Source organism: Centroberyx gerrardi, chromosome 2 (assembly GCF_048128805.1).
Source record: "Centroberyx gerrardi isolate f3 chromosome 2, fCenGer3.hap1.cur.20231027, whole genome shotgun sequence".
NCBI classification, from domain to species: Eukaryota; Metazoa; Chordata; class Actinopteri; order Beryciformes; family Berycidae; genus Centroberyx; species Centroberyx gerrardi.
The window spans coordinates 13342656-13366538 of NC_135998.1; the positions used below are offsets into that span (position 1 = coordinate 13342656).

The following is a 23883-nucleotide window of genomic DNA, read 5'->3' on the forward strand; positions in this document are numbered from 1 at the left end:
AACTAAAACTAAACTAAACTAAAACTATATCTCCTCCTCTTTTTCTTCTATTTTCTCTTTCTCCTTTCCTCTCACTGTCTTGCTGCAGCCTTGCTGTAGAACTGATCTATTCTAGAGAGTACTGTAATCTGAAATACAGAAATACTGCTTCCAAAAGTATCAATATTGTATTGATACAAATTACATCTTTTGAACTCCAGACAAATACTAATTACAAAATACACCAAAGTAATTACATACATATTTCAAATGCATTTAAGTAAAATACTGCCCATCTCTGGCCTTCAGGAACTGAACAGTGAATAAATAATTAGTAATTCCCTGAAACTGGACAGAAATGTGTTTGTTGTGTTTCTTTGCTTTAGTGATACATGTGTAGGTGTGTGTGCATGTGTATCTTGAATTCTATCATGTCTGCCTATAAGACCTAAGACTGTTTCTTGGTGTATAGGCTACTGCTCGTGTGTCTCTTCCTCTCACCGTCTCTGACCACCCCACAGTACTCCTCACACTCAGCCTTGGTGTAGAACCTGTTGCCGTTCCCCTGGCAGAAGCCCTGTTTGTACTGCAGACACAGACCGCTGACGGGGTCGAAGACCCAGGCTGGAGGCTGGCCGGTGCAGGCGTGAGCCACCATGGGCAGACGGCACACAGCTGCAGACACACAACAGAGGTGATGCATGAGTGTTGTGTTGCATGTGCAATATGACAGGTGATATTACCGCCTTTTTAATTTGTTGTTTTTGTGATTGATTGTAATTTTTTATTGGAAATTTTCACGAGGTACAAAAAGAGCTACAAAAAAGAAGGCAGCAATACAATAAAAAACATACAATAAACACAAAATACAAATCAGAATAGCACCAAGGCACATAGAGCCTTGCACATATACCTTGGCATACACACATTTAACAACAAGAGAAGAAGAAAAAAAAAATGGAAGAAGGATGGAGGGGGGTTGCTGTGGTATTACCACTTTTAATTCAAGCCTATACCTGGTATGGGCTGCCATATCTCATATCTCATATATATTATTATCATCGTTATCATCATTCATGTATTATGTATGTATGAAGCTGTATCTATATTTTATAATGACAATAAACAAACCATTAAAACATGTAGTTTTTGATAGTAACCCAAGATGTATTATCCCTAAGAAGATACGTCACTTCTCACCCTCAGTGCGGCAGCTCTGCAGACACTCCCTCTCAGTCTCAAAGTTGTTCTGGTTGCCCAAACAGCCTCCGTAGCTGAAGAGCTCACAGCTCATGGAGGAAGAGTTGTAGAAGTAACGCTGGCTCATCCCAAAACACGGCCCCACATCCGGTGTTGCATTACAGGCCTCTATACAGGGAGAGACAGAGAGGGAGAGAGAATGGAAAGAGAGAAATACAAAAAGATGTTTAACTGAGGCAGATGTTGAGCGATAGGAAGATTGGGAAGGGATACCGCGTAAACTCTAATTGAGTCTACAATATGTCACTAGTGTCAATTAAAGTGTAACTTGGCATCTAGTCTGTCGCTGGGATCAGAATCAGGATTTCTAGTCATCCATTCAGCACACATTTCATCTTCATCGCTGTATTGCTTTGACCGACTGCATGCAAGTCTATCATGGCATGCAATTAATCGAATGAGTCAGCGGGTCTCTCACCTGGTCCTCTGAACAGAGGTGTAATGTCACCAGAGCCCTCCTCTTCTGCAGGAACCACCGAAGGCACCACATTCCTTTTAGACCTCTGGACACAAACGCAGAGCAGAGAGACAGTTTTTTGACCCCATTTAGAGGGAGCATCACGATCCCACTGCAGGCAAGACTTGCGTGTCTAGAAGGAGCGCTGTTCAGCTGAAGATGAGTCATGTGGAAATTAAAGAGTTTGCAGTTTTGAGTCTGGTAATCTGTCTCTATAAGTTTGCCAGGTGTGAAAAAGACAAACAGCTGTGGCTTGCAGAGTCTCGTCATAGCCACTGTTCGTTTGTGACTGGCCTAGTCCAAGTGTCTGGGACTGTTGCTATGGGAACCAAGGCCCGCTGGCATCCTTATCTCTGACCAAGGGAAAATAGATTAACCTATAGAGTCATAACTGTAAATCAGGGTCACACAAAGTAGCGGATGTCCGATAATACATGTAAGAAGGACCAGTTTTCCCAAGCATCTAAGGACACAGCCTGGAAAAATAAAATTTGAGACCATCTTGGTGTATATTTTCACCAGTGTTTGGATAGGGCTTGGTGCCTTATTTAGACAGAATGTAGATACTGTACATCTGTGTAAAAAAGGATATAGAATTGTGAGGCACATTCAAAAGAAAAATGGTTAGAAAAAACAAAGAAACATAAGAAACAACATAAGATTAAAATAATCAAATGCAGCCCAAGTACCTGAGGCTGGGGCTGAGTTGTTGGCTCTGCCACCTGCTCTGCTGGAACGCACTCACCTGGGGAGGGAAGAAACGAAAACTCATGATTTACATTTACATTTACATTCACATTTACATTTTCTTAAAGCATGTCTTGTCTTAAAGCATAACAATAAAATAATTTGAAAAATCCCCATAATTTCAGTCACCAAGGGGGAAGTAAGTGAATAAGATAATAATACAATGAAGAAAACAACAGAAGGAGAGACAGAGAGGTTTCCTGGATGATAATGACAACGATGATGATGTGGAAGTTGAATGTGTGTTGTCAGTTAATTTGAACTTTACTCATACAAGCACTGAGGCAATCCAGTCAATGCTATCTGAGCAGCAACAATGTATTCTGTGAACCATGTTAAAGAAATAACCCGCAATAGTTTCATATAAATAAATGTGTGTTTTGCTACCTCTATTAGGCCTACTGATTGATATCGCAACACAACCTGTACCAGTTCATGAAAACTTCTACATTTGCTGTTCTAAACACCAGGTGTCAGATAGATCTCTGGTACACAGGAAGTGATGCGTTTTAAGTTTCCAGCAGCAGCAACAACACTTTGTTTGGAATAAACAGAAGAAGAACTGGGTAGTTTGCATGAGCAGTGATAGCCACCATGGCTGAACAGACAAAGAAAAGAGCGCTAACTACAGAAACTCAAACTTCATCAACAGAAAATTCAAGGAAAAAGACGTCACAGTACTGGAGACGCTGTTTGATTGACAGGTGATCTCTGGGAAATGCCGTGCAGAATCACTAATGAGAGCTTAGCAACAAAGATGTCACCAAAATAAGAAAAAATCTAGGAAATCAAGGATTACCACTTTAATTCTTTCACTGCACAGTTTGGTCTATATAATTAAGTTATCTCTTTTAAATATCCCCAAATTGTGTCGTTTTGTCAGGTGTGTGTGTGTGTGTGTGTGTGTTTGTCAGTGTGTGTGTTGTACCTTTGTTCTGTCTAATGATGACAGTGTCGTCGCTCATTCCCTGCTGTCTGACCAGTGTTTTGAAGTCATCCAACACAGTGGCTCTCACTTCCATAGTTCGACCTGAAGGGGGCAGAATTTCAGTGTGATGGTTGCAGTCCTTTGAATGACTTGAATACAAACTGCAGCATGGGGTGAAGTATTGAAGGCACTAGGGTGTAATTTAGTTAGCCTGACAAACACATGAGCAGGCTCCAAAGTGGAAAAATCAGTTGACAGAAGAGCTAAATCAAGTTGCTGCTATTTGACGTGAAGAGTTTTGTTCCAAAATGTGATATCCAGTTGTAAAAAGTCATGCACAAAATTCCAACACATTATGCTACTTATGGATAGAGATAGATAATATCAATAATATAATAATAATAATAATATAATAGATAATAAGCATAGTGATAAATTGCTTGCTAACAATGCTTTAGGGAGACCAAGCCCATGTGTGGTGTGAATCTCTACAATTTATCTATGTGGCCAGATGGTGGCGGCATTTGAATTTATCTAAAGTGAATTCAAATACTTTTGTCAAATTGATTGATTCTGCCTGGCAACACAGAACCTAGTGGATTTCCCCAAAGGCACAAACCCCACCTGTTTTACTTTCCATGCAGACTAAAGCAAAAGAATTTAAAGGATTTTCATTAATAATTTATCCAGATCTTCTGGTATAGTCCAGTGTCAAATAAAGAAAAAGGTAAAAAGATCTTGTATGTAAATCCAAAACTTGATGAGGTGCTTCCAATAAATAGGACACTGAAATAGAAAAAGATACCCATATACTGGATCGTTATTACTTTTGTGGTTTATTCAGCAAAGTTTCAACTGAAATTGGCCTTCATCAGGCAAGACCATCGCACTCCTCTGCCTGACAAAGAAAATTTAAGTTGAATTGTTGCTGAAAAAACCTAAAGGAACCCCAGTCCAGAGTGCAGGTATCTTCTCGTTTCTCAAAGACTAAATGAAACGTTGAAATGTTCAGGTGTATGTCTATGTGATAAGGCACTGGAGACTGGCCACTCACTGTAGAGTTTAACTGAGGTGCTTTTGTCCCCTGATGATTTCTGCTTGCTCATCACCACAATCGCATACTCATCGTAGTTGGTGTGAACCACATAGGCGTCCACATCTGCTCCCCACTCTGCAAATCATAACACCTGTCAGTCTTGCAAGATTATACACACACATAAAGCGCTACTGAGAAAGAGAGAGAGAGAGAGAGAGAGAGAGAGGGAGAGAAAGAGAGAGAGAGAGGGAGAGAAAGAGAGAAAGACAGAGAAAGGCAGAAAGTGTCGTACTCGCGATGTGGTAGAAGAATCGTCCTGGTGTGGTTGTCAGCTCATAATCCCCAATGATCTCCTTACATGTCCCATGCCTAAACGCACATGCACACACACACACACACACACACACACACACACACACATACACATACAAGAAAGGAGTTGAACTGAACATAAACCATGTCCGAAAGTGTATTTCTGTGTATTTAGTACGTAATAAATCTGACTACAATGCATGCATTTGTACTGTATGTGTATATATATGTGTGTGTGCAGAGATGGACAGTATTTTAATTAAATGTAGCTGATTTAATTACTTTAGCACATTTTGTATTTTCTATTTGGCTCCAAAATCTAATTTGCATCACGACACTTTTGTAAGCAGTATTTTTGTATTTGAAAACACTCAAATTACAGTATGTAAATTGATTTACAGTGTGTGTGTGTGTGTGTGTGTGTGTGTGTGTCCTACCTACCTGAGTGCAGTGCGTGTAATCTTGACTTTTTGGCTGTCGGTGCCACTCTCCAGTACCAGAGTACCAATGGCTGAGTCTCCTCTGTGCCGCTGCATGTAGGGACATGTAGACGCCACCGCCACATCATACCACTTCCCCAGAAACTGCAAGGAGGAGGGGAACATTATTTGTGAATATATTTACATTTGAGGAGCAGTGAAGTCATGGAGATATACGTATCTGGGCATATTGAGTTTATCCATCCCTTTGTCTATATATTTAGAGTATACTCACAGTTTTCACATCATTCGTATTATTATTGAAATATAGGCTTCAATATACTCCACCAACATAAAATTATGACGATATTTGTACAGCACTTTTTTAAAACAAATTTCCTAAGTGCTATAATATGAAAGGGACAAAACAAACCTATCACACGCTCAGTTATAATTATGTCTTGCACTGCTGACACATTAATGCCCACAGCTTACTGCAGTCTTCTCAGTGGAAACCATATTAGATTCCCAACAAACAAACTCACAGTGCTACCACAGCACATAAGTGTAAAAAAAACCAAGTTATCAGTTAAAAGAGAGATCATTCCATAGCTTGTTTATACATTGGAAAGGTTTTACTTGGAAACAAAGTGTTTGTCATATTTGTCATTCTCACCACCCTTCACACTTCACACTCTCTTCACACACTCTATCCCAAACCTGCTTGAAAGGGAGATATATCAAATATAAATTTTATGTACAAGATATATATATCTTTGAGGGTGATGAATGTGTTTGTTTTGTTTGTTTTGTTTCCACTTCCTCCAGGTGAGACATTTTACTCCCAAGAAGCCAAGAACATACTTGTCCCAAACACATCCTACTTGGAGAAAACTCTCATTCAGCCAACTCCTGATGAATTTATTTTATTTGTATATGATACTCTGCCTTAATTCAGGTCGCTCTACTGAATCTATGTCCCGACTTAAATGAAAACTGTATGATATGTGGGAGTCGATGAAGACTTTGGGTATTCTCAGTAGTAATACTGACAGGAAGACCCAATACAAAATCCTAAATAGGATCCATAGTACACCACTGTCCAAACTCTCTGCTCAAAATATGAAAAAGCTACGGGTGCCTTGGAGCTACACAGTGATTTAGAGATTTTAGGATAACATGAAAGATGAGATCCACATAATCCTAGGTTATTGTTTATACTTATTATCCCTACAATGTCTTTTAGCTGCAGACGTGGGCAACATAGTTAGCAAACACAAAGTTGGTCAAAATACTAGCCCACTATATTGCAAGAAAGGTGATTCCTAAGTTTTGGCTCTCCAAAGGCGCACGCTCACCAGGACTGGTATGGAACAGTGCTACAAATAGGGAAAGTTACTTATAGTTTTCATGATCATTTCAATAGGTTTTTTGAAAATTGGGCAACCAGTTATGTGAGCGGTTGATTTTTCCAACCTGTTAAAGAAATGTCTAGATTTTGGAACAGTAGTTCTAAGTCTACACTTAGGGAGTTAAACGGTCTGTAGCATACGCTGGGGCCAAGCCATTTATTATTTTAAAACTAATCAATAAAATCCTGAAATCAATTCTAAACTCAAATTGAAGCCAATGTAACATAGCTAGAATGGAAAGTGTAATCTAACTGCTGTAATCTAAACTACGAGCGGGCAAGAAAGAGCTTTACAGTGAAGCAAGAAAACAGAGTAGTCAATATGAGATGAAGGCATGAATAAGTTTCACCAAGTAAAAAAAAATAAAAATAAAAATAAAACAGAAATCACCTAATTTGAAAGATATTTCTCAACTAATCTGAACAACACTTGGGACAAAAATGATGCCCAAAGACAGTTTAATATTAGCTGGTAGGCTGCAAAGATTTTCATGAACTTGAATGAACCGAATTTCATAAAAATGTTTTATTTTTATTATATTATACATAAATTGTTATATTTTACATAAGAATAAAATGACTCACCTTTGCTATTTAATGTAGATTTTGGAACAATAGTTCTACGCTGATGTACATAAAGAGTTAAAAGCTCATAATATAAGTAGGGAACAAGCCATTTATTACTTTAAAGAAAAAATCTTGAAACTGATTCTAAAATCAGCTGGAAGCCATTAAGTGACTAATATGGGAGTGAGATGATCTCAGCAGTAGTAAAATCCTTGCTGCATTCTTAACTAGTTGCAGATTGGAGTTGCAGAGCTTTACGAGTAAAGCAAGAATGTAAAGTTTAATGGTAGTCAAGACCAGATGAAATATGAATCAATTGCATGAATGGCCTCCTCCAAATCAGAAGGTCAGAAAAGGATAGAAATACAAAGTACAGAAGAAGTACAGAGGTGGGCCAGAGGCTCCTTTTTGCCCATTATCTTTCCCATGTCCATAAGGACACAATATTGTGGGATAGCTATAAAAACTGTTTTTAACTCCAGGAGGTAGTGGGAGAGGGGATAAAGTGAGCAAAAGAAAAGACAAATGAAGTGAAACAAAGTAATAATGTAGGCCAAGTTAAATTAAATAATCTATATAATCAAATTATGGAAGTATTGTAACGCCACAGGAGCCAATAAACTCCTTATTCTCCATCGCTATAAGGAGCAAGTATCCCAGCCCAAAAAGACGCAAGATCGCAAGAAAGAGCAAGTCGTGAAAGCAAGGGAGAAGACAGATGATCCTTCATGGATAGTGGAGACAACTGGAGACCTCAGCCACTCACCCAGCCCAGATCAAAGTTCTCCTGTGTGGTGTAGAGAGGCTCTGGGAGCACGGGGACCCCCTGGAGGGTCCAGACCCACCCCAGGACCAGAAGAGGAACCACGATCACTTCTTTCTGCATCCTATCAGCCTGTCTGTCCACCCGTCTCTGAGAGGACTGAGGTTCTGAGACGCTGAATCCCCGGAAAGGGCCACCCCTCCTTTCCTCACCCTGCCTTACACCCCCATCTCAGCCCTTCGAAAAGGGGACGGGGCCATTGACCTGTGGCATATGTGTGCTTTGGCTGCCCCCCTCCATATACCCACTCCCAAACCCGACTAAAAAACAAACAAGAAAAAGAGCAAAGTTCTGCTTCTCTGTCTGTCTCTCTGTGCTCTGACTTGCCTCAGCAGCTGACCAGTTAAACATTGGACTTCAGAGTTACATCAACCAATCAATACATGTTGTGATCTGACAGAGTAATGATTAATAAATGGATGAGATTTCACCCTGTGAGAAGTGGAAATGGAGATTTTACATGACGACTTTAGACATCAAAGAGGCGATTAGTTCCTCCATATGAGGAGTTCAAAGCCTGAATTCACGATTTTTCATTGCATTATAACCTTGGATATACAGGTATTATCTCTAGAGGCACATGGACTTATAGATAGATAATAAGCTTTTACAACTTTCAGGCACCATTGCATCACAAATTACAGGGCTTCTTTACTGTAAAGTTTAGTTAACTGAAATTAGGTTAATTATGTCTCACTAAGCACTAACATGAGAGATGATGACAGAATATGAGGTGATGCATTTTAAGGAATTTTTATGTAGGATGTAAACTTTCACCACTGGAACTAAATAATGATCTTGGTCTCAATGATTTATTATAACCTCATTATTATTATATTATATTTGTCATAAAAGATTTATTATAACTGTATAAATGACCTCAGTGCTCAACATAACAATGTCCGTAAAGAAAACAGCAGAAAATGTTTTTTTGTTTTTTTCAATTTTAGTACATTAGATTTATACATTCCTGATTGTATTGTGTTACTACACCCTTGTTAGTAATTAGTAGTAGTAACAATTACTTTGCCTGGTGCTGAGATTTCTATCTTTCAAAACTCGCTTTCTGGCCCAAAAAGTTGTTGCCAATGTTGTTGAAATTCCTCCTGGTTGCTGACAGAGGTCGATAAAGGCCATAGATTACTTAATACTCCTTTAACTGGAGTAAAGCCATTGTGAAGTGAAGTGTAAAGAAACGGTTTAGTTATTACTTGCTCCGTCCTTGTGTTAAGACCTCTACATTTTTGCCTTTCTATATTTTACTTTTTTGGTCTGAGGTTCAGATGTAACATGTTTCAACTGTACTTGGAAAAATATAAATCTGTACAGTAGCATTAAGATATGCAGCATGTACTATGAGAGACTAAATGCACTCAGATCAACAATGAATAATTATATTTGCAAAACACCAACATCACAAATGAATTAACATATCAAGTCTTGTCATGTATGTGTAAACGCACACACATAGCACCAATTACCCCTCTCTTACATACTATGCAGACATGCATAAATATATTCGTATGTATCCATACACAGTAAATACATTTACAAAAGAATGATGTTTTATTCACAGATAATATTGTTTTTCATAAACAATCAATGCTAATCATGGACTGACGAGGTGCTTGTTTGTTTGTGATGAGCTCCAATCCAATTTCTGTCCTCTTCAGTTTGGCTTCAGGAACCTCCCTCTGTAACACTGAATAAACAGTTATTAATTTGTTGTGTGTTGTGTTTCTTTGCTTTAGTGATGAATTTGTAGATGTGCGTGCATGTGTTTCCTCTCACCGTCTTTGAACACCCCACAGTACTCCTCACACTCGTTGCTGTTTCCCTGACAGAAACCCTGTTTGTAGGGATGAAAGAGAGTTTTATTCCTGTTGGAATAAAACAACTGCAACCTAACACAAACTGGAATGTTAGTTCGACTTGAACAGAAAATATACAGAGGCAGACTATCTGACCACTGTGTCTGAAACAAAAGCACTGACTATGTACAAAGCATAACCTGGCTATCGAAAAAGGCCGTCACAGACAAACCTGGCTCCCCAGAGAGGAACGAATATGTAAACATTGTTCACTAAATGAGGTAGAGAATGAAACACATTTCCTCACCTCATACCCCAAATTTTAGTATATCAGAAATATATTCTTCCCCAAAATAACCAAGGAATTTGAATTAAAAATGAAATACACGGAATGCCAAGAGATGGACAATGTGTATAAAGGAGAAGTACAGGGACAGGGTGAAGGGGAGAAGAGAGACGGATTGGAGGAGAGAGAGAGAGAGAGAGAGAGGTCAGGGTTCTGTAATGTGAGGAATAATGAGTCAGCGCGTCTCTCACCTGGTCCTGTGAATGACGTCACTTCTTCAGGAGGCTGAGAAAGCATCACACTGCTTTTAGACCTCTGGGCAAACAAAAACACAATCACAGTCACGGTACAGTCACAACCAAAATACAGTTCAGAAACCAAAATACACACCAGAGCAGCAAAAACTGGGAACGATGACTATGGACCAGATTGAAAATGGGAAAATTATTTATTGTGTCATTCGAGATGATTTTGAAGAGTGAAAATCTGGGAAGATGTTTTTTGCTTTGGCAAATGATTGACATGTGCACAGTGCACACAGTGGATGGATGATATGAGTCTAAATGTGGATTAGTGTAGTTTCAGTAAAATGTAAATGCGATTTTAATAAATGTAGTTATCACAGTGTGAAGTAAGTACCTGAGGCTGAGCAGTTGGCTCTGTCAGCTGCTCACCTGGAACACACTCACCTGGGTAGAGAGAGAGAGAGAGAGAGAGGGAGAGAGAGAGAGAGAGAGAGACAGAGAGAGGGAGAGAGAGAGAGAGAGAGAGAGAGAGAGAGAGAGAGAGAGAGAGCACTTCTTAACCAGCTGCAACAAATACCATGACATCAGAAAGGAATACAATAAAGCAAATTTGAATTTGAATATGAGAGAAAGAGAGAGAGAGATGGTGTGTGTTACTTTATGAATGTGTGTGTGTATGCGTGTGTGTGTGAGCATGTGCGTGTCTGTGTACCTTTGTTCTGTTTAATGATGATGGTGTCATTACTCATTCCCTGTTGTCTGACCAGTGTTTTGAAGTCATCCAACGCAGCGGCCCTCACATCCATAGTTCGACCTAAAGGGGGCAGAATTATATTAAATTAGAGAGAGAGAGAGAGAGAGAGAGAGACAGAGAGACAGATAGATAGATAGATAGATAGATAGATAGATAGATAGATACTCACTGTACAGTTTGACTATAGTGCTGTTGTCCCCTGGTGATTTCCCTGTGCTCAACATAATCACTGTTGCATACTCATCATAGCTGGTATGAACCACATAGGAATCAACATCTGCTCCGAACCCTGCAGGGAGGAAAGCACCCAGAAAAACATGCGGCACATCAGACTCACACAGAAACATGTTGCTGATAGATTTAACAAACATGCTGTCTTTTAGTCAAGAGAGAAACATACTGGCAACGTGGTAGAAGAATCGTCCTGGAGTGTTAGTCAAACCGTAATCTGTGGATGTCTGCTTGCATGAGCCATGCCTAGACACACACACACACACGATTTTACACTCAACTTCAATAAACCTTTTGTGTGTGTTTATGTGTGTGTGTGTGTGTGTGTGTGTATATATGAGTCCTACCTGAGTGCGGTGGCTGTCATTTTGACCTTGCCCTCAGAAATAGCATCTTGCAGTTCCAGCGCAACAATGGCCGGGTCTCCTCTCTGACGCTGCATGTAATGTGGACAGGTAGAAACCACGGCCACCTCATACCACTTCCCCAGGAACTGGAAGGGACATACAAATATATTTATTATACACAAATATATCTATACAAGTGTGTTTTTGTGTATTTGTGTGTGTGTACATGCAGTTGCCCCTGCTATATCGTGCAACATCTCAATAGAAGAGGAGAGAGGAGGAGTGGGCTTAGGAGAGGAGAGGGGAGGAGAGGTACAGCACAGAGGAACTAGAGGGTGGTGAAGAGGGAGAAGAGAGCGGGACAAAAGAGCTCAAAACAGAAAGTGGGGAAGAAATTAACAAAGAGATGAAAGAGTGAAAATTATAAGTGAGAGAGAGAGAGATAAAGTATGAAGAATTCAGGCATGGTTAAAGGAAAAACCTTTGGATACGCTGTTAGATATCACAAATTTGCGATCCAAGAGTTGTTTCATGATGTAGTGTTGTAATTTACTTTTTTTGGTGTACCCACTTTCCCTCAACCTGTCTCATCTACTATGACTTCAGTTAGTGATTTCCTACATTTCCCAGAATGACTTTTGACAAGCCCCAGCGAAGGGGTTTGAACTTGTTGCTTTCGATCAAAAGTAGGCACATGAGCATATAAAGATAACTAGCGAGCCAACTAGTTTGTGAAGACTGGAGAGTGTCTATGATCATGGCTGCACACCTTATTCAAAATGAACATGTCTTCTGGCTGCATTGCATTGTGGTCTATTGAGGCCACTGTCGGCAGAGAAATTGGTATGTCTGCCTCTTCAATTATGGATTTCTCCCTGAGAAATTAGAACCAGTTTATATTGGACAGAAGGCAGAGCCGGTGCCGCTGCAAAGAAAAATGTGCTACCAGTGGCAATAGGTGAGTAAGCTCATAAGTCATCAAACACGCTAACATATAATTTCTAGGTTTGAATTGGATAGACCAGCTAAGTCATGTAGCCATAAGAACAATCTGTGTACTTGAATTTTACTATTTCTGCTTGCTGTGCACTTTCACATGATGTGCTGTTGTTAGTAGAACGTCTGGGTAAAATGCCTAATTTCAATCAGTGATCGGTTTGCTGATCGGCCGATCACACTGTTAAAAAATCAGCCAAGTATAGTCAAGTGCAATCAGCCTCAGAAAACCTGATCGGTGCATCCCTATTAGATATTTCAGTGTGGGATTCTTTTGCACCACTTTGCATCCCCAGTTGAATTGCGCTTGATGTTTATTGGGAGGGACACCAAATGCCCACTGTAAAATGGCCACAGAGGGGAGCCGTTGACATCAAGTGAAGGAAAGGGATACTCTGGCACTGCATATAACTGGATACCCTAATTTTTACTGGTATTACAGTAACATAGGCCATTGGAAACAGAAAATGGGGAGGTAAACACAGGAAGGAAACAGAAAAATCACAACAACATTCATCAGAAATCAAGAGAGATAGAGATGAATAATGTGACTAAAAGATGAAAGAAAGTAACACATGTTAAGTAAAATAATAAAACCTATATTGTTGGTAGGCAGAACTGGAGACCTCAGCCACTCACCCGGCCCAGATCAAAGTTCTCCTGTGTTGGGTAGAGAGGCTCTGGGAGCACGGGGACCCCCTGGAGGGTCCAGACCCACCCCAGGACCAGAAGAGGAACCACAATCACTTCTGTCTCCATCCTATCAGCCTGTCTGTCCACCCGTCTCTGAGAGGACTGAGGTTCTGCCCCTCACTTATCGCTTCCTCTCCCTCTGTCTCTCACCCCTGACCCGGCCATTCTGGATCAAGCTGACACATCATGTATGTGGTTTGAACGTCCCTCCATAAATTCCCTCCCACAGCTCTAGAAAAAACCCCACACACAACTAAAAGAGCAAAGTTCTGATTATCTCTCAATCTCTTCTCGTGTGTGTGTGTGTGTGTGTGTACGAAAGTGTGTGTACATATGATTGTGTGTTTGTTGATCTAATGATCTAACTGTCCAGCCAATAATCAGAGAAGCACTGGACTTCAGAATTTGAGGCTAAAACAAACAACCAATCAATACATGTCACAAGCTGAGAGGCTGATAATTAGTAGGCAAAAAAGAATTATAGAAATTGCATATAGAAAGGCTCAATTTACTTAGATCTAATTTTGCACATATTTTTGTAGTTCTCCTTCTCTACTGCTGTCATCTTCCAGAATTCCATGAGGATGGATTGGACAGCCTCTTCCTGGACTTTTTCCCCCCTCCCTTGATCCCCAACCCGTCTCTATTTCTCCCTTTGTTCCTCTTTTTCTACTGATGTGGCTGCTGTTCCCCTCTGTCATTCTGTCTCTCTCTTTCTCTCTGCTGACACGTATTTGATTTGAACATCTGTACATTTTAAAAGGAACACAGTCATCACTGTGGGACGATGAACATCTTATCTACTTTTGAAATATCACGTCAACTGAACATCTGGTCTTCTACTGAATTTTCATTAAAATAAATAAGATTAGATTTTTAGTAAATATTTGGGGTACTTAGATAGTACTGACTTCCATAGCTTCTCATTGGTGTAATTAGTCAGGTTCCAATAGAGAACAATGTGCAAACAGAAAGAGTAACAGAGACCTATCCCATTTCTACTTTAAAATGTTTTATGTAGGCCAATTTTGTGTTGTTTTACAGAGTGAGAGAGAGAGAGAGAGAGAGAGAGAGAGAGAGAGATCTTTGATACACAAGAGAATCTGTGAAGAAGATGGATGATATCAAGCTAATCTAGCTAGTTAAAGGCCGTCATCATTATTTAAACAAAAAAAAGTAGATAGATGAGTAGATAATGACAGAATTTTCATTTTTGGATGAACTATTCCTTTAATTTGTGGATAACTCAATTTTGATTAAAAAAAAAAATCTAGTTAGTAAAAACTAGATAGTACCTTTTTAGTCCAAGCTCACAGCTATTTTGAGCGTCCTGGTGGAACGGTGGTCTAAGGCGGATATAATGTAACTGTGACGTCCTTGGTTCGAATGCAGCCTCGTGATCCCCCCCCCCCCCCCCCCCCCTCTCTCTCACTCCCAATATTTCCTGTCTTTTTCTACTGTGTGCTGTCCAATAAAGGCAAAATGCCCCAAAAAATAATCTTAAAAAAAAAAGGAGCTATTTTAAACACCCAGTCTCAGGTAGGGCTTTCCTGGGAAAAATCCTCTGGGGTGCAGCAAGTGATGCGTTTTATCTTTCTGGCAGCAGCAACAGCAGTTTGGAATACATAGAAGAAGAACTTACAGATTTATGTTTCCGGTAGCAGCAACAGCAGTTTGTTTGGAATAAATAGAACTTACAGACAAAAAAACTGTTTGATTGCAAAGTGATCATTGGGAAGTGCAGTGCAGAAAAACCACAGCAATAACTGCTGAATGTCATATGTCAAAAAACTAGGATCTTGTGGATTGCCACTTTATGAAAATGGGTAAAATCATTGTCATACAATTGTGGTCCCAAAGAAACCTCCCCAACATAAAGCTACGTGGCTCTGCTGTACCTGATGTGAAACTTTGGGATCCTGGAAGTCACCTCCAAGTGGCAGAAAATCTCATTTTAGATGTTGACACCACCATCACACACACACACACACACACACACACACACACACACACACACACACACACTCAGCCTGGAAGTGAACACTGTTTATTCAGCTATGCCAGCACTTTGAAATAGTAGGATTATGAAAATAATGGTGCAATTAAGGTATAAATTCCATCAACAATGTTTGTAATTGATTGTCTTTATCCACTCTTGTTGTATAGCCGGAAGGCTGATTAAATGTTGGCTGAGTGAATATATTGTATATGAGTTCATAGTCTTGAAAAACGGTGGACTGAAGTGCTTGGAGCTGGGGCAGCATGGCAGACTTTGGTGCCATAAACATCTACAGGTACATCAGGGAATCTAGAGGGAACAACAGAAATAAAGTTAAACTGATGATATGTTGGACAGAAGTCTGTTTCCGCACACAACACCCTGGCTTTCAGATAAGCATTGAAAATATTGAATATAATAGAAACAGACTCACCTAGCGTCCAGAGCCTGATGGTGGACAATTCTCTGTTTTATACACAAAGAGAAACCAGCAAGAATTATGAAGGTTCAGTGTATGATGATTTTAGACATTATCTGTGTGTGTGTGTATGTGAGTGTGTGTGTACATGCATATGTGTTTTCGATAAGTGGAAGTGACAATAGTGTGTTCCCCCTGCTTACCTGCAGGAGGCGGTGTCAGAATAGACTCTCTGGGGAAACCGCGGGATGTGGCAAAGGTTTTAAACTTCTGAATGATCTCAGGTTTGACCCTTTGAGAACGACCTGCAAACAAACACACACAGAGATATAGAAATACAGACAGACAGGCAGATATAGACAGACACTGACATATTTATATTGGGTTGGATGAACAGTGACCTAGTGAAGAAACATGCACAGTTTTAGAAGTGGCGCTCACTCTTTTAAGTAGAATGTAAAGTTGTATGTGTGTATGTGTGTGTGTCTTACCATAAAGAGCCACCTGTGTGTACTCTCTCTCAAACTTCTTGTGTTTGAGGACCAAAGCATATTCAGTGTAGTTTGTCTCCACCACTGTGATGTCCTTTATCTTGTTATGGCCTGAGAAGGATAGAAAAGATTCAGATGAGCAGTCTTGAATGTCAGTTTGTCTGGGAATGAATGGGACTGGCCTTTTTGTCCATTTAAATTCTGTGTGTAAAATCTGCACAATGAAGGAACCGACCATTTGCAGACTTTGTTTTTTTTAATATTATATTATATTATATTATATTAGGTTAGATTAGATTAGATTAGATTAGATTAGATTTTACTGATCCCATTCTGGAAATTGGGTCGTTTACAGGAGCAATTAACAGGATAATGCAAAGAAAAATAGGATATTAATAAGAGCAATTTGGCGGTATTAAACGGTATAAAACATAACACAACCAATAATTTCAAAAGTAGAACATATTAAGAAAAAATATATGAAAGGAAAAAAGACAATATATAAATTTACAGTATGTAATCAGTCTTTGCAAAATGACAGCAGTAGAACATACTGAGACAAAGAAAATGAATGGAAAATATGAAAAATATGTACCACATTAAAGCATATGAGAAATATGCAAATACATGCAGTATGGAAATAAATAAAGCTACATAGATATGTGCAATATATAACTATGTGAGCATAAAATTTGTGAATCACAGCATATATACAGGATGTGCAAAATGTGAGTCATTGGCTCTCTATGATGTCAGATCATGCATATGTATTTGAAAAAAAAAAAACAATCCTCAAAATATACATTACTCCATCACATAAGTTATAACAGAATCAACAACTTAAACAACATGCAATGACCATAGCCCTCTTGTGCAAAAAAAGAAAAAAAAGTAAAAAATATCTGCTTGTATTTTATTTAATTATATGTTATTTTATTTTATTTCACCAGGAAATAATCCCATTGAGATTCAAAATCTAATTTCCAAGGGAGTCCTGGCCAAGACAACTTAAAAACTGGACAGTAAAGAGTTAAAAACAACAACACCAAAACAAACGCTGTAAATCACATAGTGACATAAATCCATGACAATTTTCATTCAGTCTAAACTACAAAACAAGTGCATATATTTCCTTACACCTTGCACTTCTATTTCTGTTTCACAATATTACACTAAAATAAATGAATATTCAGAGAACAGAGGAATATAATGTCACATCTATTGTCTAGGCACCGTGGCTTTCACCCTTGCACTCCTTACTGTTGGTTACTTGTAATTTGCTGATCTAGGAATTTAAGCATACTTTACTGCTCCATTCATTGCATGTCAGCCAAATGCCTATATTCTAATGGAAACTGTAATGTCACACAGCAGATACAAGATTTTGTATCTTTTCACGTTCATGCATCAACCCCCCTCTTTTTTTCTTCTGAGGTGTAGACCAGAAAGGAGGTAATATCTTGTGAAGGTGATAACTGGTTTGGTTATAGTAAGACCAGAAATGAGCAGAGACTTACGTGCGCTGAAGTAGGTGAACTGGCCAGGTACGGTCGTCCTCTCATATTGGTACAGCTTGCTGTGACAGCCTGTAGGTCTGGAGCACACAGAGGAGATACAGGGTCTCTTTAGTTTCAAGTTTCAAGTTTCACATCTATTTTCCATATACATAAAAATGCATTAGAATTCTTGTCTTTCTAAACCAAGCTGCATGCCTGTCTTTCCTCTGCATTCTTTCCTCGCTCTTCTTTGACTAGTACACACACTTTTGTGACCCTCCCACTCACACATACGCATATATGCCCATGCGTATACCTGTGGGCACAAACACACACACACACACACACACACACACACACACACACACACTCTCACCGGATCGCCCACATGGTGAGGTTAACGTTGCCGTTTGACTGCGGTGTGATCATGCCCATGGAGATCCTCAGTTTGTCTCTGTAGGGGACAAAGCCTGGAGAATCGTAGGCCAGGCCCACACGGTACCACTTCCCTGCAAACTACACACGACCACACACACACACGACCACACACACACACACACACACACACACACACACACACACACACACACACACATAAATACATGAACTACACATGCATGCACACATGCAACTGCACACACACACTTTAAATGTTTTATTTGGATCTACTGAATAAAATTATAATCAGGATTAAAATATTCCCGGCTCAACCTGTCAAAAAGACACAAGCACACACACATGCAGGCACATGAATCCATGGAAATGCAAACACCTAGTCACCAATTCAGTGTGACCTACTGCAACTCTGACTGACTGAAAAACACTGTTAAAAAAACCCTACATTACCAGTATTGTAAATACGAGCGATTTAATGTGTATTTCACCTTTTTTTCTAATCATTAATCACTACTCAGTAATACAAAGCCATTAAGATGGTCAGTAGATACAAAGCCGCTGAAACCTAAACTTTGTAGGTTTAAATTGCTGGGGTCAATCTGACCCTAAACATAAAAGACGTTAGTTAATTTTAACATAATAGGAGGCTTAAATCAGCCATCTGTCTCCCAGCATATTATGCACAGAAAAAAAGTGATTTCCTCTCTTCATTTATGTAACATATGCAATTTGGTGGATGTTTTTATCCACAGCACTTTAGAGTATATTTTTAGCATGAATGGCCCCCGTGGGAAAACAAGTGGGCAGTGTTAGTGCCATGTTTTAACCACGGAGCCACAGCATTTCCTCATATCCGTTCCTAGATCCTCAAAGACACAGACTGGATGGAGGGATTTTGATTTCTGATGGGACGTCCTCCATCCTGCCTTCACCAGTCTGCATAGCCACAGATCAGTGTTAGCAAAGTGCGGAGACAAGGGAAATAACATAAGACATTCTCCTGGGGACAATATGCTTATAATGTCTAAAAAACAAAACAACTTCTTAACATCCTTTGCAGTTTCTTTGAGCTGCCTCAGCCTGTTGTAGAAGACATTTACAGATAGATAAGAAAAGATAAGTAAATTATAAGGTTGGGGCATTCTGGTGCCATGTAAATGCCACATCCTGGGTTTGAATCTGGTTCAGGACCTTTGTTGCTTGTCCTCCCCTCTCTCTCCCAATATTTCTTGTCTCTCTAAAATTTGAACTATCTAATAAAGGCAAAAATGCCAAAAAGAAAATTAAAAGGGAAAAGAAAGATTTAAGACAATTGTATCTTTAGTTTCTGACTGGTTCTCTCTACTGACATCCTATATTTTGCTTTCCCAACTATCCAATTTACATCACATCAGGTTTGCTAAGTGGCAAAAAAAAAAAGACGGATTTTGCAGATGAGGTTCAGGAAATGTTACCAAGAAATTAAGGATTTACTAATTTATTAAGCATAACGGTTCTTGTGTGTCAGTGTTGAGACAAGAGTTCAACCCATAATTGTTTGTTTTTGTTCCATCAGCTACTGCAGCCAACTGAACAACTGTTCTCAAACTCTGATTACACACACACACACACACACACACACACACACACACACACACACAAACAGGATCCGACAAACATACATTTTCTCACACATACACATACATTCTCTCTCAAAAACACAAACACTCACACACAGATTCTGTCTTGCTCTCTTTCTTTCTCACACACATTCACAGAGACACACACACACACAGACACACACACACAGACACACACACACAGACACACACACACACACACACACACACACACACACTGCATCAGAACACAGTGTTCCTTCTGAGAACCAGTCACCTGTTAAACATCAAATAATGAGGTCAGGGGAGGAGCAGAGAAGCAGCATGACCGTCTGACAACTCAAACAAGCGATGCACCCTGACTCACCTACAGTATGATGTCACCTTCTCGTAATTCTAAAACCTCCTTAACTTAATAATTGGAATTTTTTTCAACTGCTCTACTTAAATACACTTATGGTACCAACTTTGTGGACAACTGAATATGTGTGTATGTCTGCATCTTACCCTCTGCAGGTTGAAATCTCTCTGTGGCTGGATGTCCGCGTGCACCATCATCACACCCAATATCACCATGACAACTGTGACCACAGTGATCCTCATGGCTGTGTAGAGAAAAGGAGGAAGAGATGGATGGAATGGAAGATAGAGAGAGGGTATCTGTCCCAAGCCTAAACTGAACTGTAAGCAGGGAACAGACAGGTACAGACTGGCAATGTCTGTGGCAATGTTTGTTTTTCTCCCGACCCACCCACCTAGTTGTTAGCCAATCATGGCTAAGGACCGGAGGACAGTAGTCAACTGTTGAAGGTAGAGTTAAGACGTGTGACAAACTGCTTCCAAAACAACCTCGACTTAGCCTTAACTTACCATCGGTACTGGAATAGATCTCGTAAACCGAGGAAGGCCCACCTGTGTGATTATATTAAGCTTGCCACAGTCTGTGAAGATGGCATGTTTATTAGCATCAGCTGCTATTCTTACATCCACATACACATCTGTTTCCCAAGTCAAGACTTTGGCCATTTTGTCCCATACTGGAATAAACACCATGGGGAATGAGCCTAGAAGGGTCAATAAGTTGTGCATCACAGGTCTGACCTTGGTGCCCACTTTCTTTCAGTGAGAGACTGATGAGTGAGACATTTGAGGACATTATTAAGGGCCATCATGATGCTGGCCTTCAGTATCATTAAGGGGGAACACTGACTTCACTGCTAGCTTGGACTGAAGACTGTCTATGGTAATCTTTACATAAAACACAGGACAAGTTGCACAACTAGCAACTGATAGTCATCATTGTAATATATTTAATTCAAGGGAGACTAGGTTTACAAATCAAACTTTGATCAAAACTTTGGCGTAGTTTAGTTTAGTTTATTTGCACATTAAAACAAACAACAAGCAAATATATATATATATACATAATAATAAAGCTATTGCCCAATTATGGGGAGAAGAGCCACATAATTGGCCAAAAATAATGACCCCACCAACCCGGGGATGTAGATGTATCTTCCCTCTCCATATCCACATGGAGCCTTGATGCTGTTGGTGGGAGAGGTGGTGGGGTGCAGACCAGCAGCAGCAACTGGAATGACAGGTATATACAAACAGCTGATTGATGTAATAAAGAGTGCATCGAGTGGTGATTGGTTCCCAAGTGGGTGTGAGAGAAGGTGAGGAAACACTTAAGCTAAGCTGATTGGATGATGCGGGCCGAAGAGGTGCTGCCTTCTTAAGATTTAAACTGATTGCATAGTAAGTAGTGAATGAAAGGGTGGAGGGATAATTTGAATGAAGTAGAACCAAAGAGGTGTAGCCTTAACTGATTGGGTGGGAAAAAGTGAATGAAAGGGCAGAGGGAATGAATGAGAGTGAAAAAGTCTTCCTGATTGAACTTACGCCAAGCTTCACATAGTGACTGAAGAGATATTAGACATACCCAGAGTTTCAGTTGTTCATTTTCAAACTTGTTTTAAAGTTCCAGTGATATTTTCCTCAGTGTCAAAAGAAATCCTTTTTCTTGTCTGTTTTCTTCCCATCTAACAGCCGCCATGCTCTTAGTTTACTGTCACTCTGCACTTTGTTGTCTCAAAGGGGACTGAAGAGTAAAAACAAATGACTCAGAACATCGTTCACTAACAGGTTCACATATTAACATTAAGTTAAACAATATAAGGTAAATATTGTGTGAGGATAAAAAACAAACATGTTTATAATCTCAACTGCTGAGCCTCCCACTTCAAGCCATCAGTGTCAGCCAGCCCATTAGCCTTTACTGTTGAAATTGAGGGTGAGGTGGGAATGGATGTTGTGGGCTGCGTGTGCCGTTAATTGCAGGCACAGTGTCACTGCAGTGTAGGAGTAGAGTGAGTACAGGTGCGGTAAATGTTGAGAGTGGGTTTGGTGTTCGCAGGACGCGAGAACTTAATGTTGAACCTTCTGTAGGTGTTGTTTTAATTAAAGCATTGCTATGAATCCATTATTTGTTCTGTTAAAAATAAGGCATTTTGACACTGTATGTTATGACCTGCGTTCCTTGTATCGTGTGTCAGAATTCACTGCAAAACTCTGTCAACTGTCAATATGTCTCCGCACCAAATGTCATCAAGACAAATTGTTGTATCTTTATTGAATGTGACTAAAGTTATTCTGATTTTGTCCCTCGGGTTTTGACCCGGCTGTTTTCTTACATAAACTGCAGCGCACCATGGAGCCAGCCAAACAAAATGACCCAAAATGAACTGCTTAACCTAATATTTGGTACAACGAAATGACACAGCCTTTTTTTAGAGTAACTGGCCTTGGTATCAGCATACAGCTGGGATATTGCCAGCACAATTTCCAAGTTTTAAATAGGATCACAATCAAAATCAAACTGACTCAGCCAAGCACAGCAGTCTTATGCCAATCAAAATATAATCACAGAATGAAATCGGCTTGATCATAAGATGAAAAAAGCACTTCAGCCTAGACCCAAAGTCAACAATTGAAATAGTTTTTATTAATAATGATTTGCCATTTGCAGCATTGCTTTTATTTCAGTTTTCTTGAAAAGCATGATGTATACAGCTAGCCATCAGTGGACAAGAGGACATCAGTGTGTGTGTCACACACACAGCACACCTCACAGACCTCCCCTACACACTCTGCACATGCTTAGAGCTGCCGCCTGCGCAACGAAAGAAAACAATAACAAAAAATAAAACAAAACAGAACAAAAAAACGTTATCCCTTTCACACGTGCACACATACAGGCAGACATAAACAAACTCATTTCCGTCTCTAGCGCTGCTTGATGGTGATGTTCCTGAGTACCACAACAGGGAAAAAAGACAAACAAAAAGTGCAATATGTGAACAGCTGGGTGAGAAATGGGGATCATAGGTATGAGGGGCAGTAAGACCAGAGAGAGACACACACGAGTTTAAATACACAAGTCCTCAGTCTGTCTTCATGAGCCATGAGACCACTGATCTATGGGTTGGTGATCTACTGATGGGTAATGATCTTGAATCACATAATCATGATCTGATCTCATTATGATCTGGTAAGACTGGTCACAGGTTGAAGCTGATGGTTTTAGCGTTTTTCTGAATGGATAATAAGAAGACTAAATAGCTTTCTCAATTTTTACAAAATTGTTCCCTTTGGAGCTGTTAAGGATACCAGACAACTGATATGAAACAATCAGAAAACATACTGGTATCTTTGAATGGCAGTAAATATCCACTATAATAGAATTAGAATAAACTTATCCCCAATCACATCAACAACCATGTGCTGACTGGATTTACTGTCTGAATGTAGTGAGGGCTGACCTTAAATCAGTTTAATCTGTCAGATTACAATGTAAAAAAATGTCTTGATTGATATCTTGTTCAGAATGCCTAGGCTGAAAATTTTGAAAATAAATAGGGTCCAGTGATTTTAACCCATTGTCATGTCTAAAGGCCAGTGAAACAAGCACATGACATTTAAATCCATTGGTTTTACTAAAAAGGAAAAAAAAACAAAGAAAACATTTTGCATTTTGAAACATAAAGTAGAGGTTCTCATGGCATGAGCAAACATTTCATGTCTAGCATTAAATTTGTATCTGCTGTTTATTTAGTCATTATCATGCATTCTTCAAGGACTTGACTGTTTCATTATCACAGATCATCCAAAGACTACATGG

At 39.6% G+C, this 23883-nt stretch overlaps 2 protein-coding genes across 2 annotated transcripts; both read right to left on the bottom strand.

Moving 5' to 3' along the window:
* Nucleotides 1-9744: 9744 nt before the first annotated feature.
* ambp (alpha-1-microglobulin/bikunin precursor) lies at nucleotides 9745-13368 on the bottom strand. Its single transcript, XM_071904681.2, has 8 exons — nucleotides 13249-13368; nucleotides 11614-11759; nucleotides 11436-11512; nucleotides 11205-11324; nucleotides 10994-11095; nucleotides 10676-10725; nucleotides 10288-10351; nucleotides 9745-9788 (listed from the first exon to the last, which is right to left on the bottom strand). The coding sequence occupies exons 1-8, from the start codon at nucleotides 13366-13368 to the stop codon at nucleotides 9757-9759; spliced, it is 711 nt and encodes a 236-aa protein (XP_071760782.2). The 3' UTR covers nucleotides 9745-9756.
* A 1976-nt stretch (nucleotides 13369-15344) lies between these two features.
* ptgdsa (prostaglandin D2 synthase a) lies at nucleotides 15345-20397 on the bottom strand. Its single transcript, XM_071904687.2, has 7 exons — nucleotides 20208-20397; nucleotides 18083-18222; nucleotides 17728-17804; nucleotides 16211-16321; nucleotides 15923-16024; nucleotides 15735-15766; nucleotides 15345-15610 (listed from the first exon to the last, which is right to left on the bottom strand). Exons 1-6 carry the CDS (start codon nucleotides 20301-20303, stop codon nucleotides 15735-15737), a joined length of 558 nt encoding a protein of 185 aa, XP_071760788.1. The 5' UTR covers nucleotides 20304-20397; the 3' UTR covers nucleotides 15345-15610.
* Between the last annotated feature and the right edge of the window lie 3486 nt (nucleotides 20398-23883).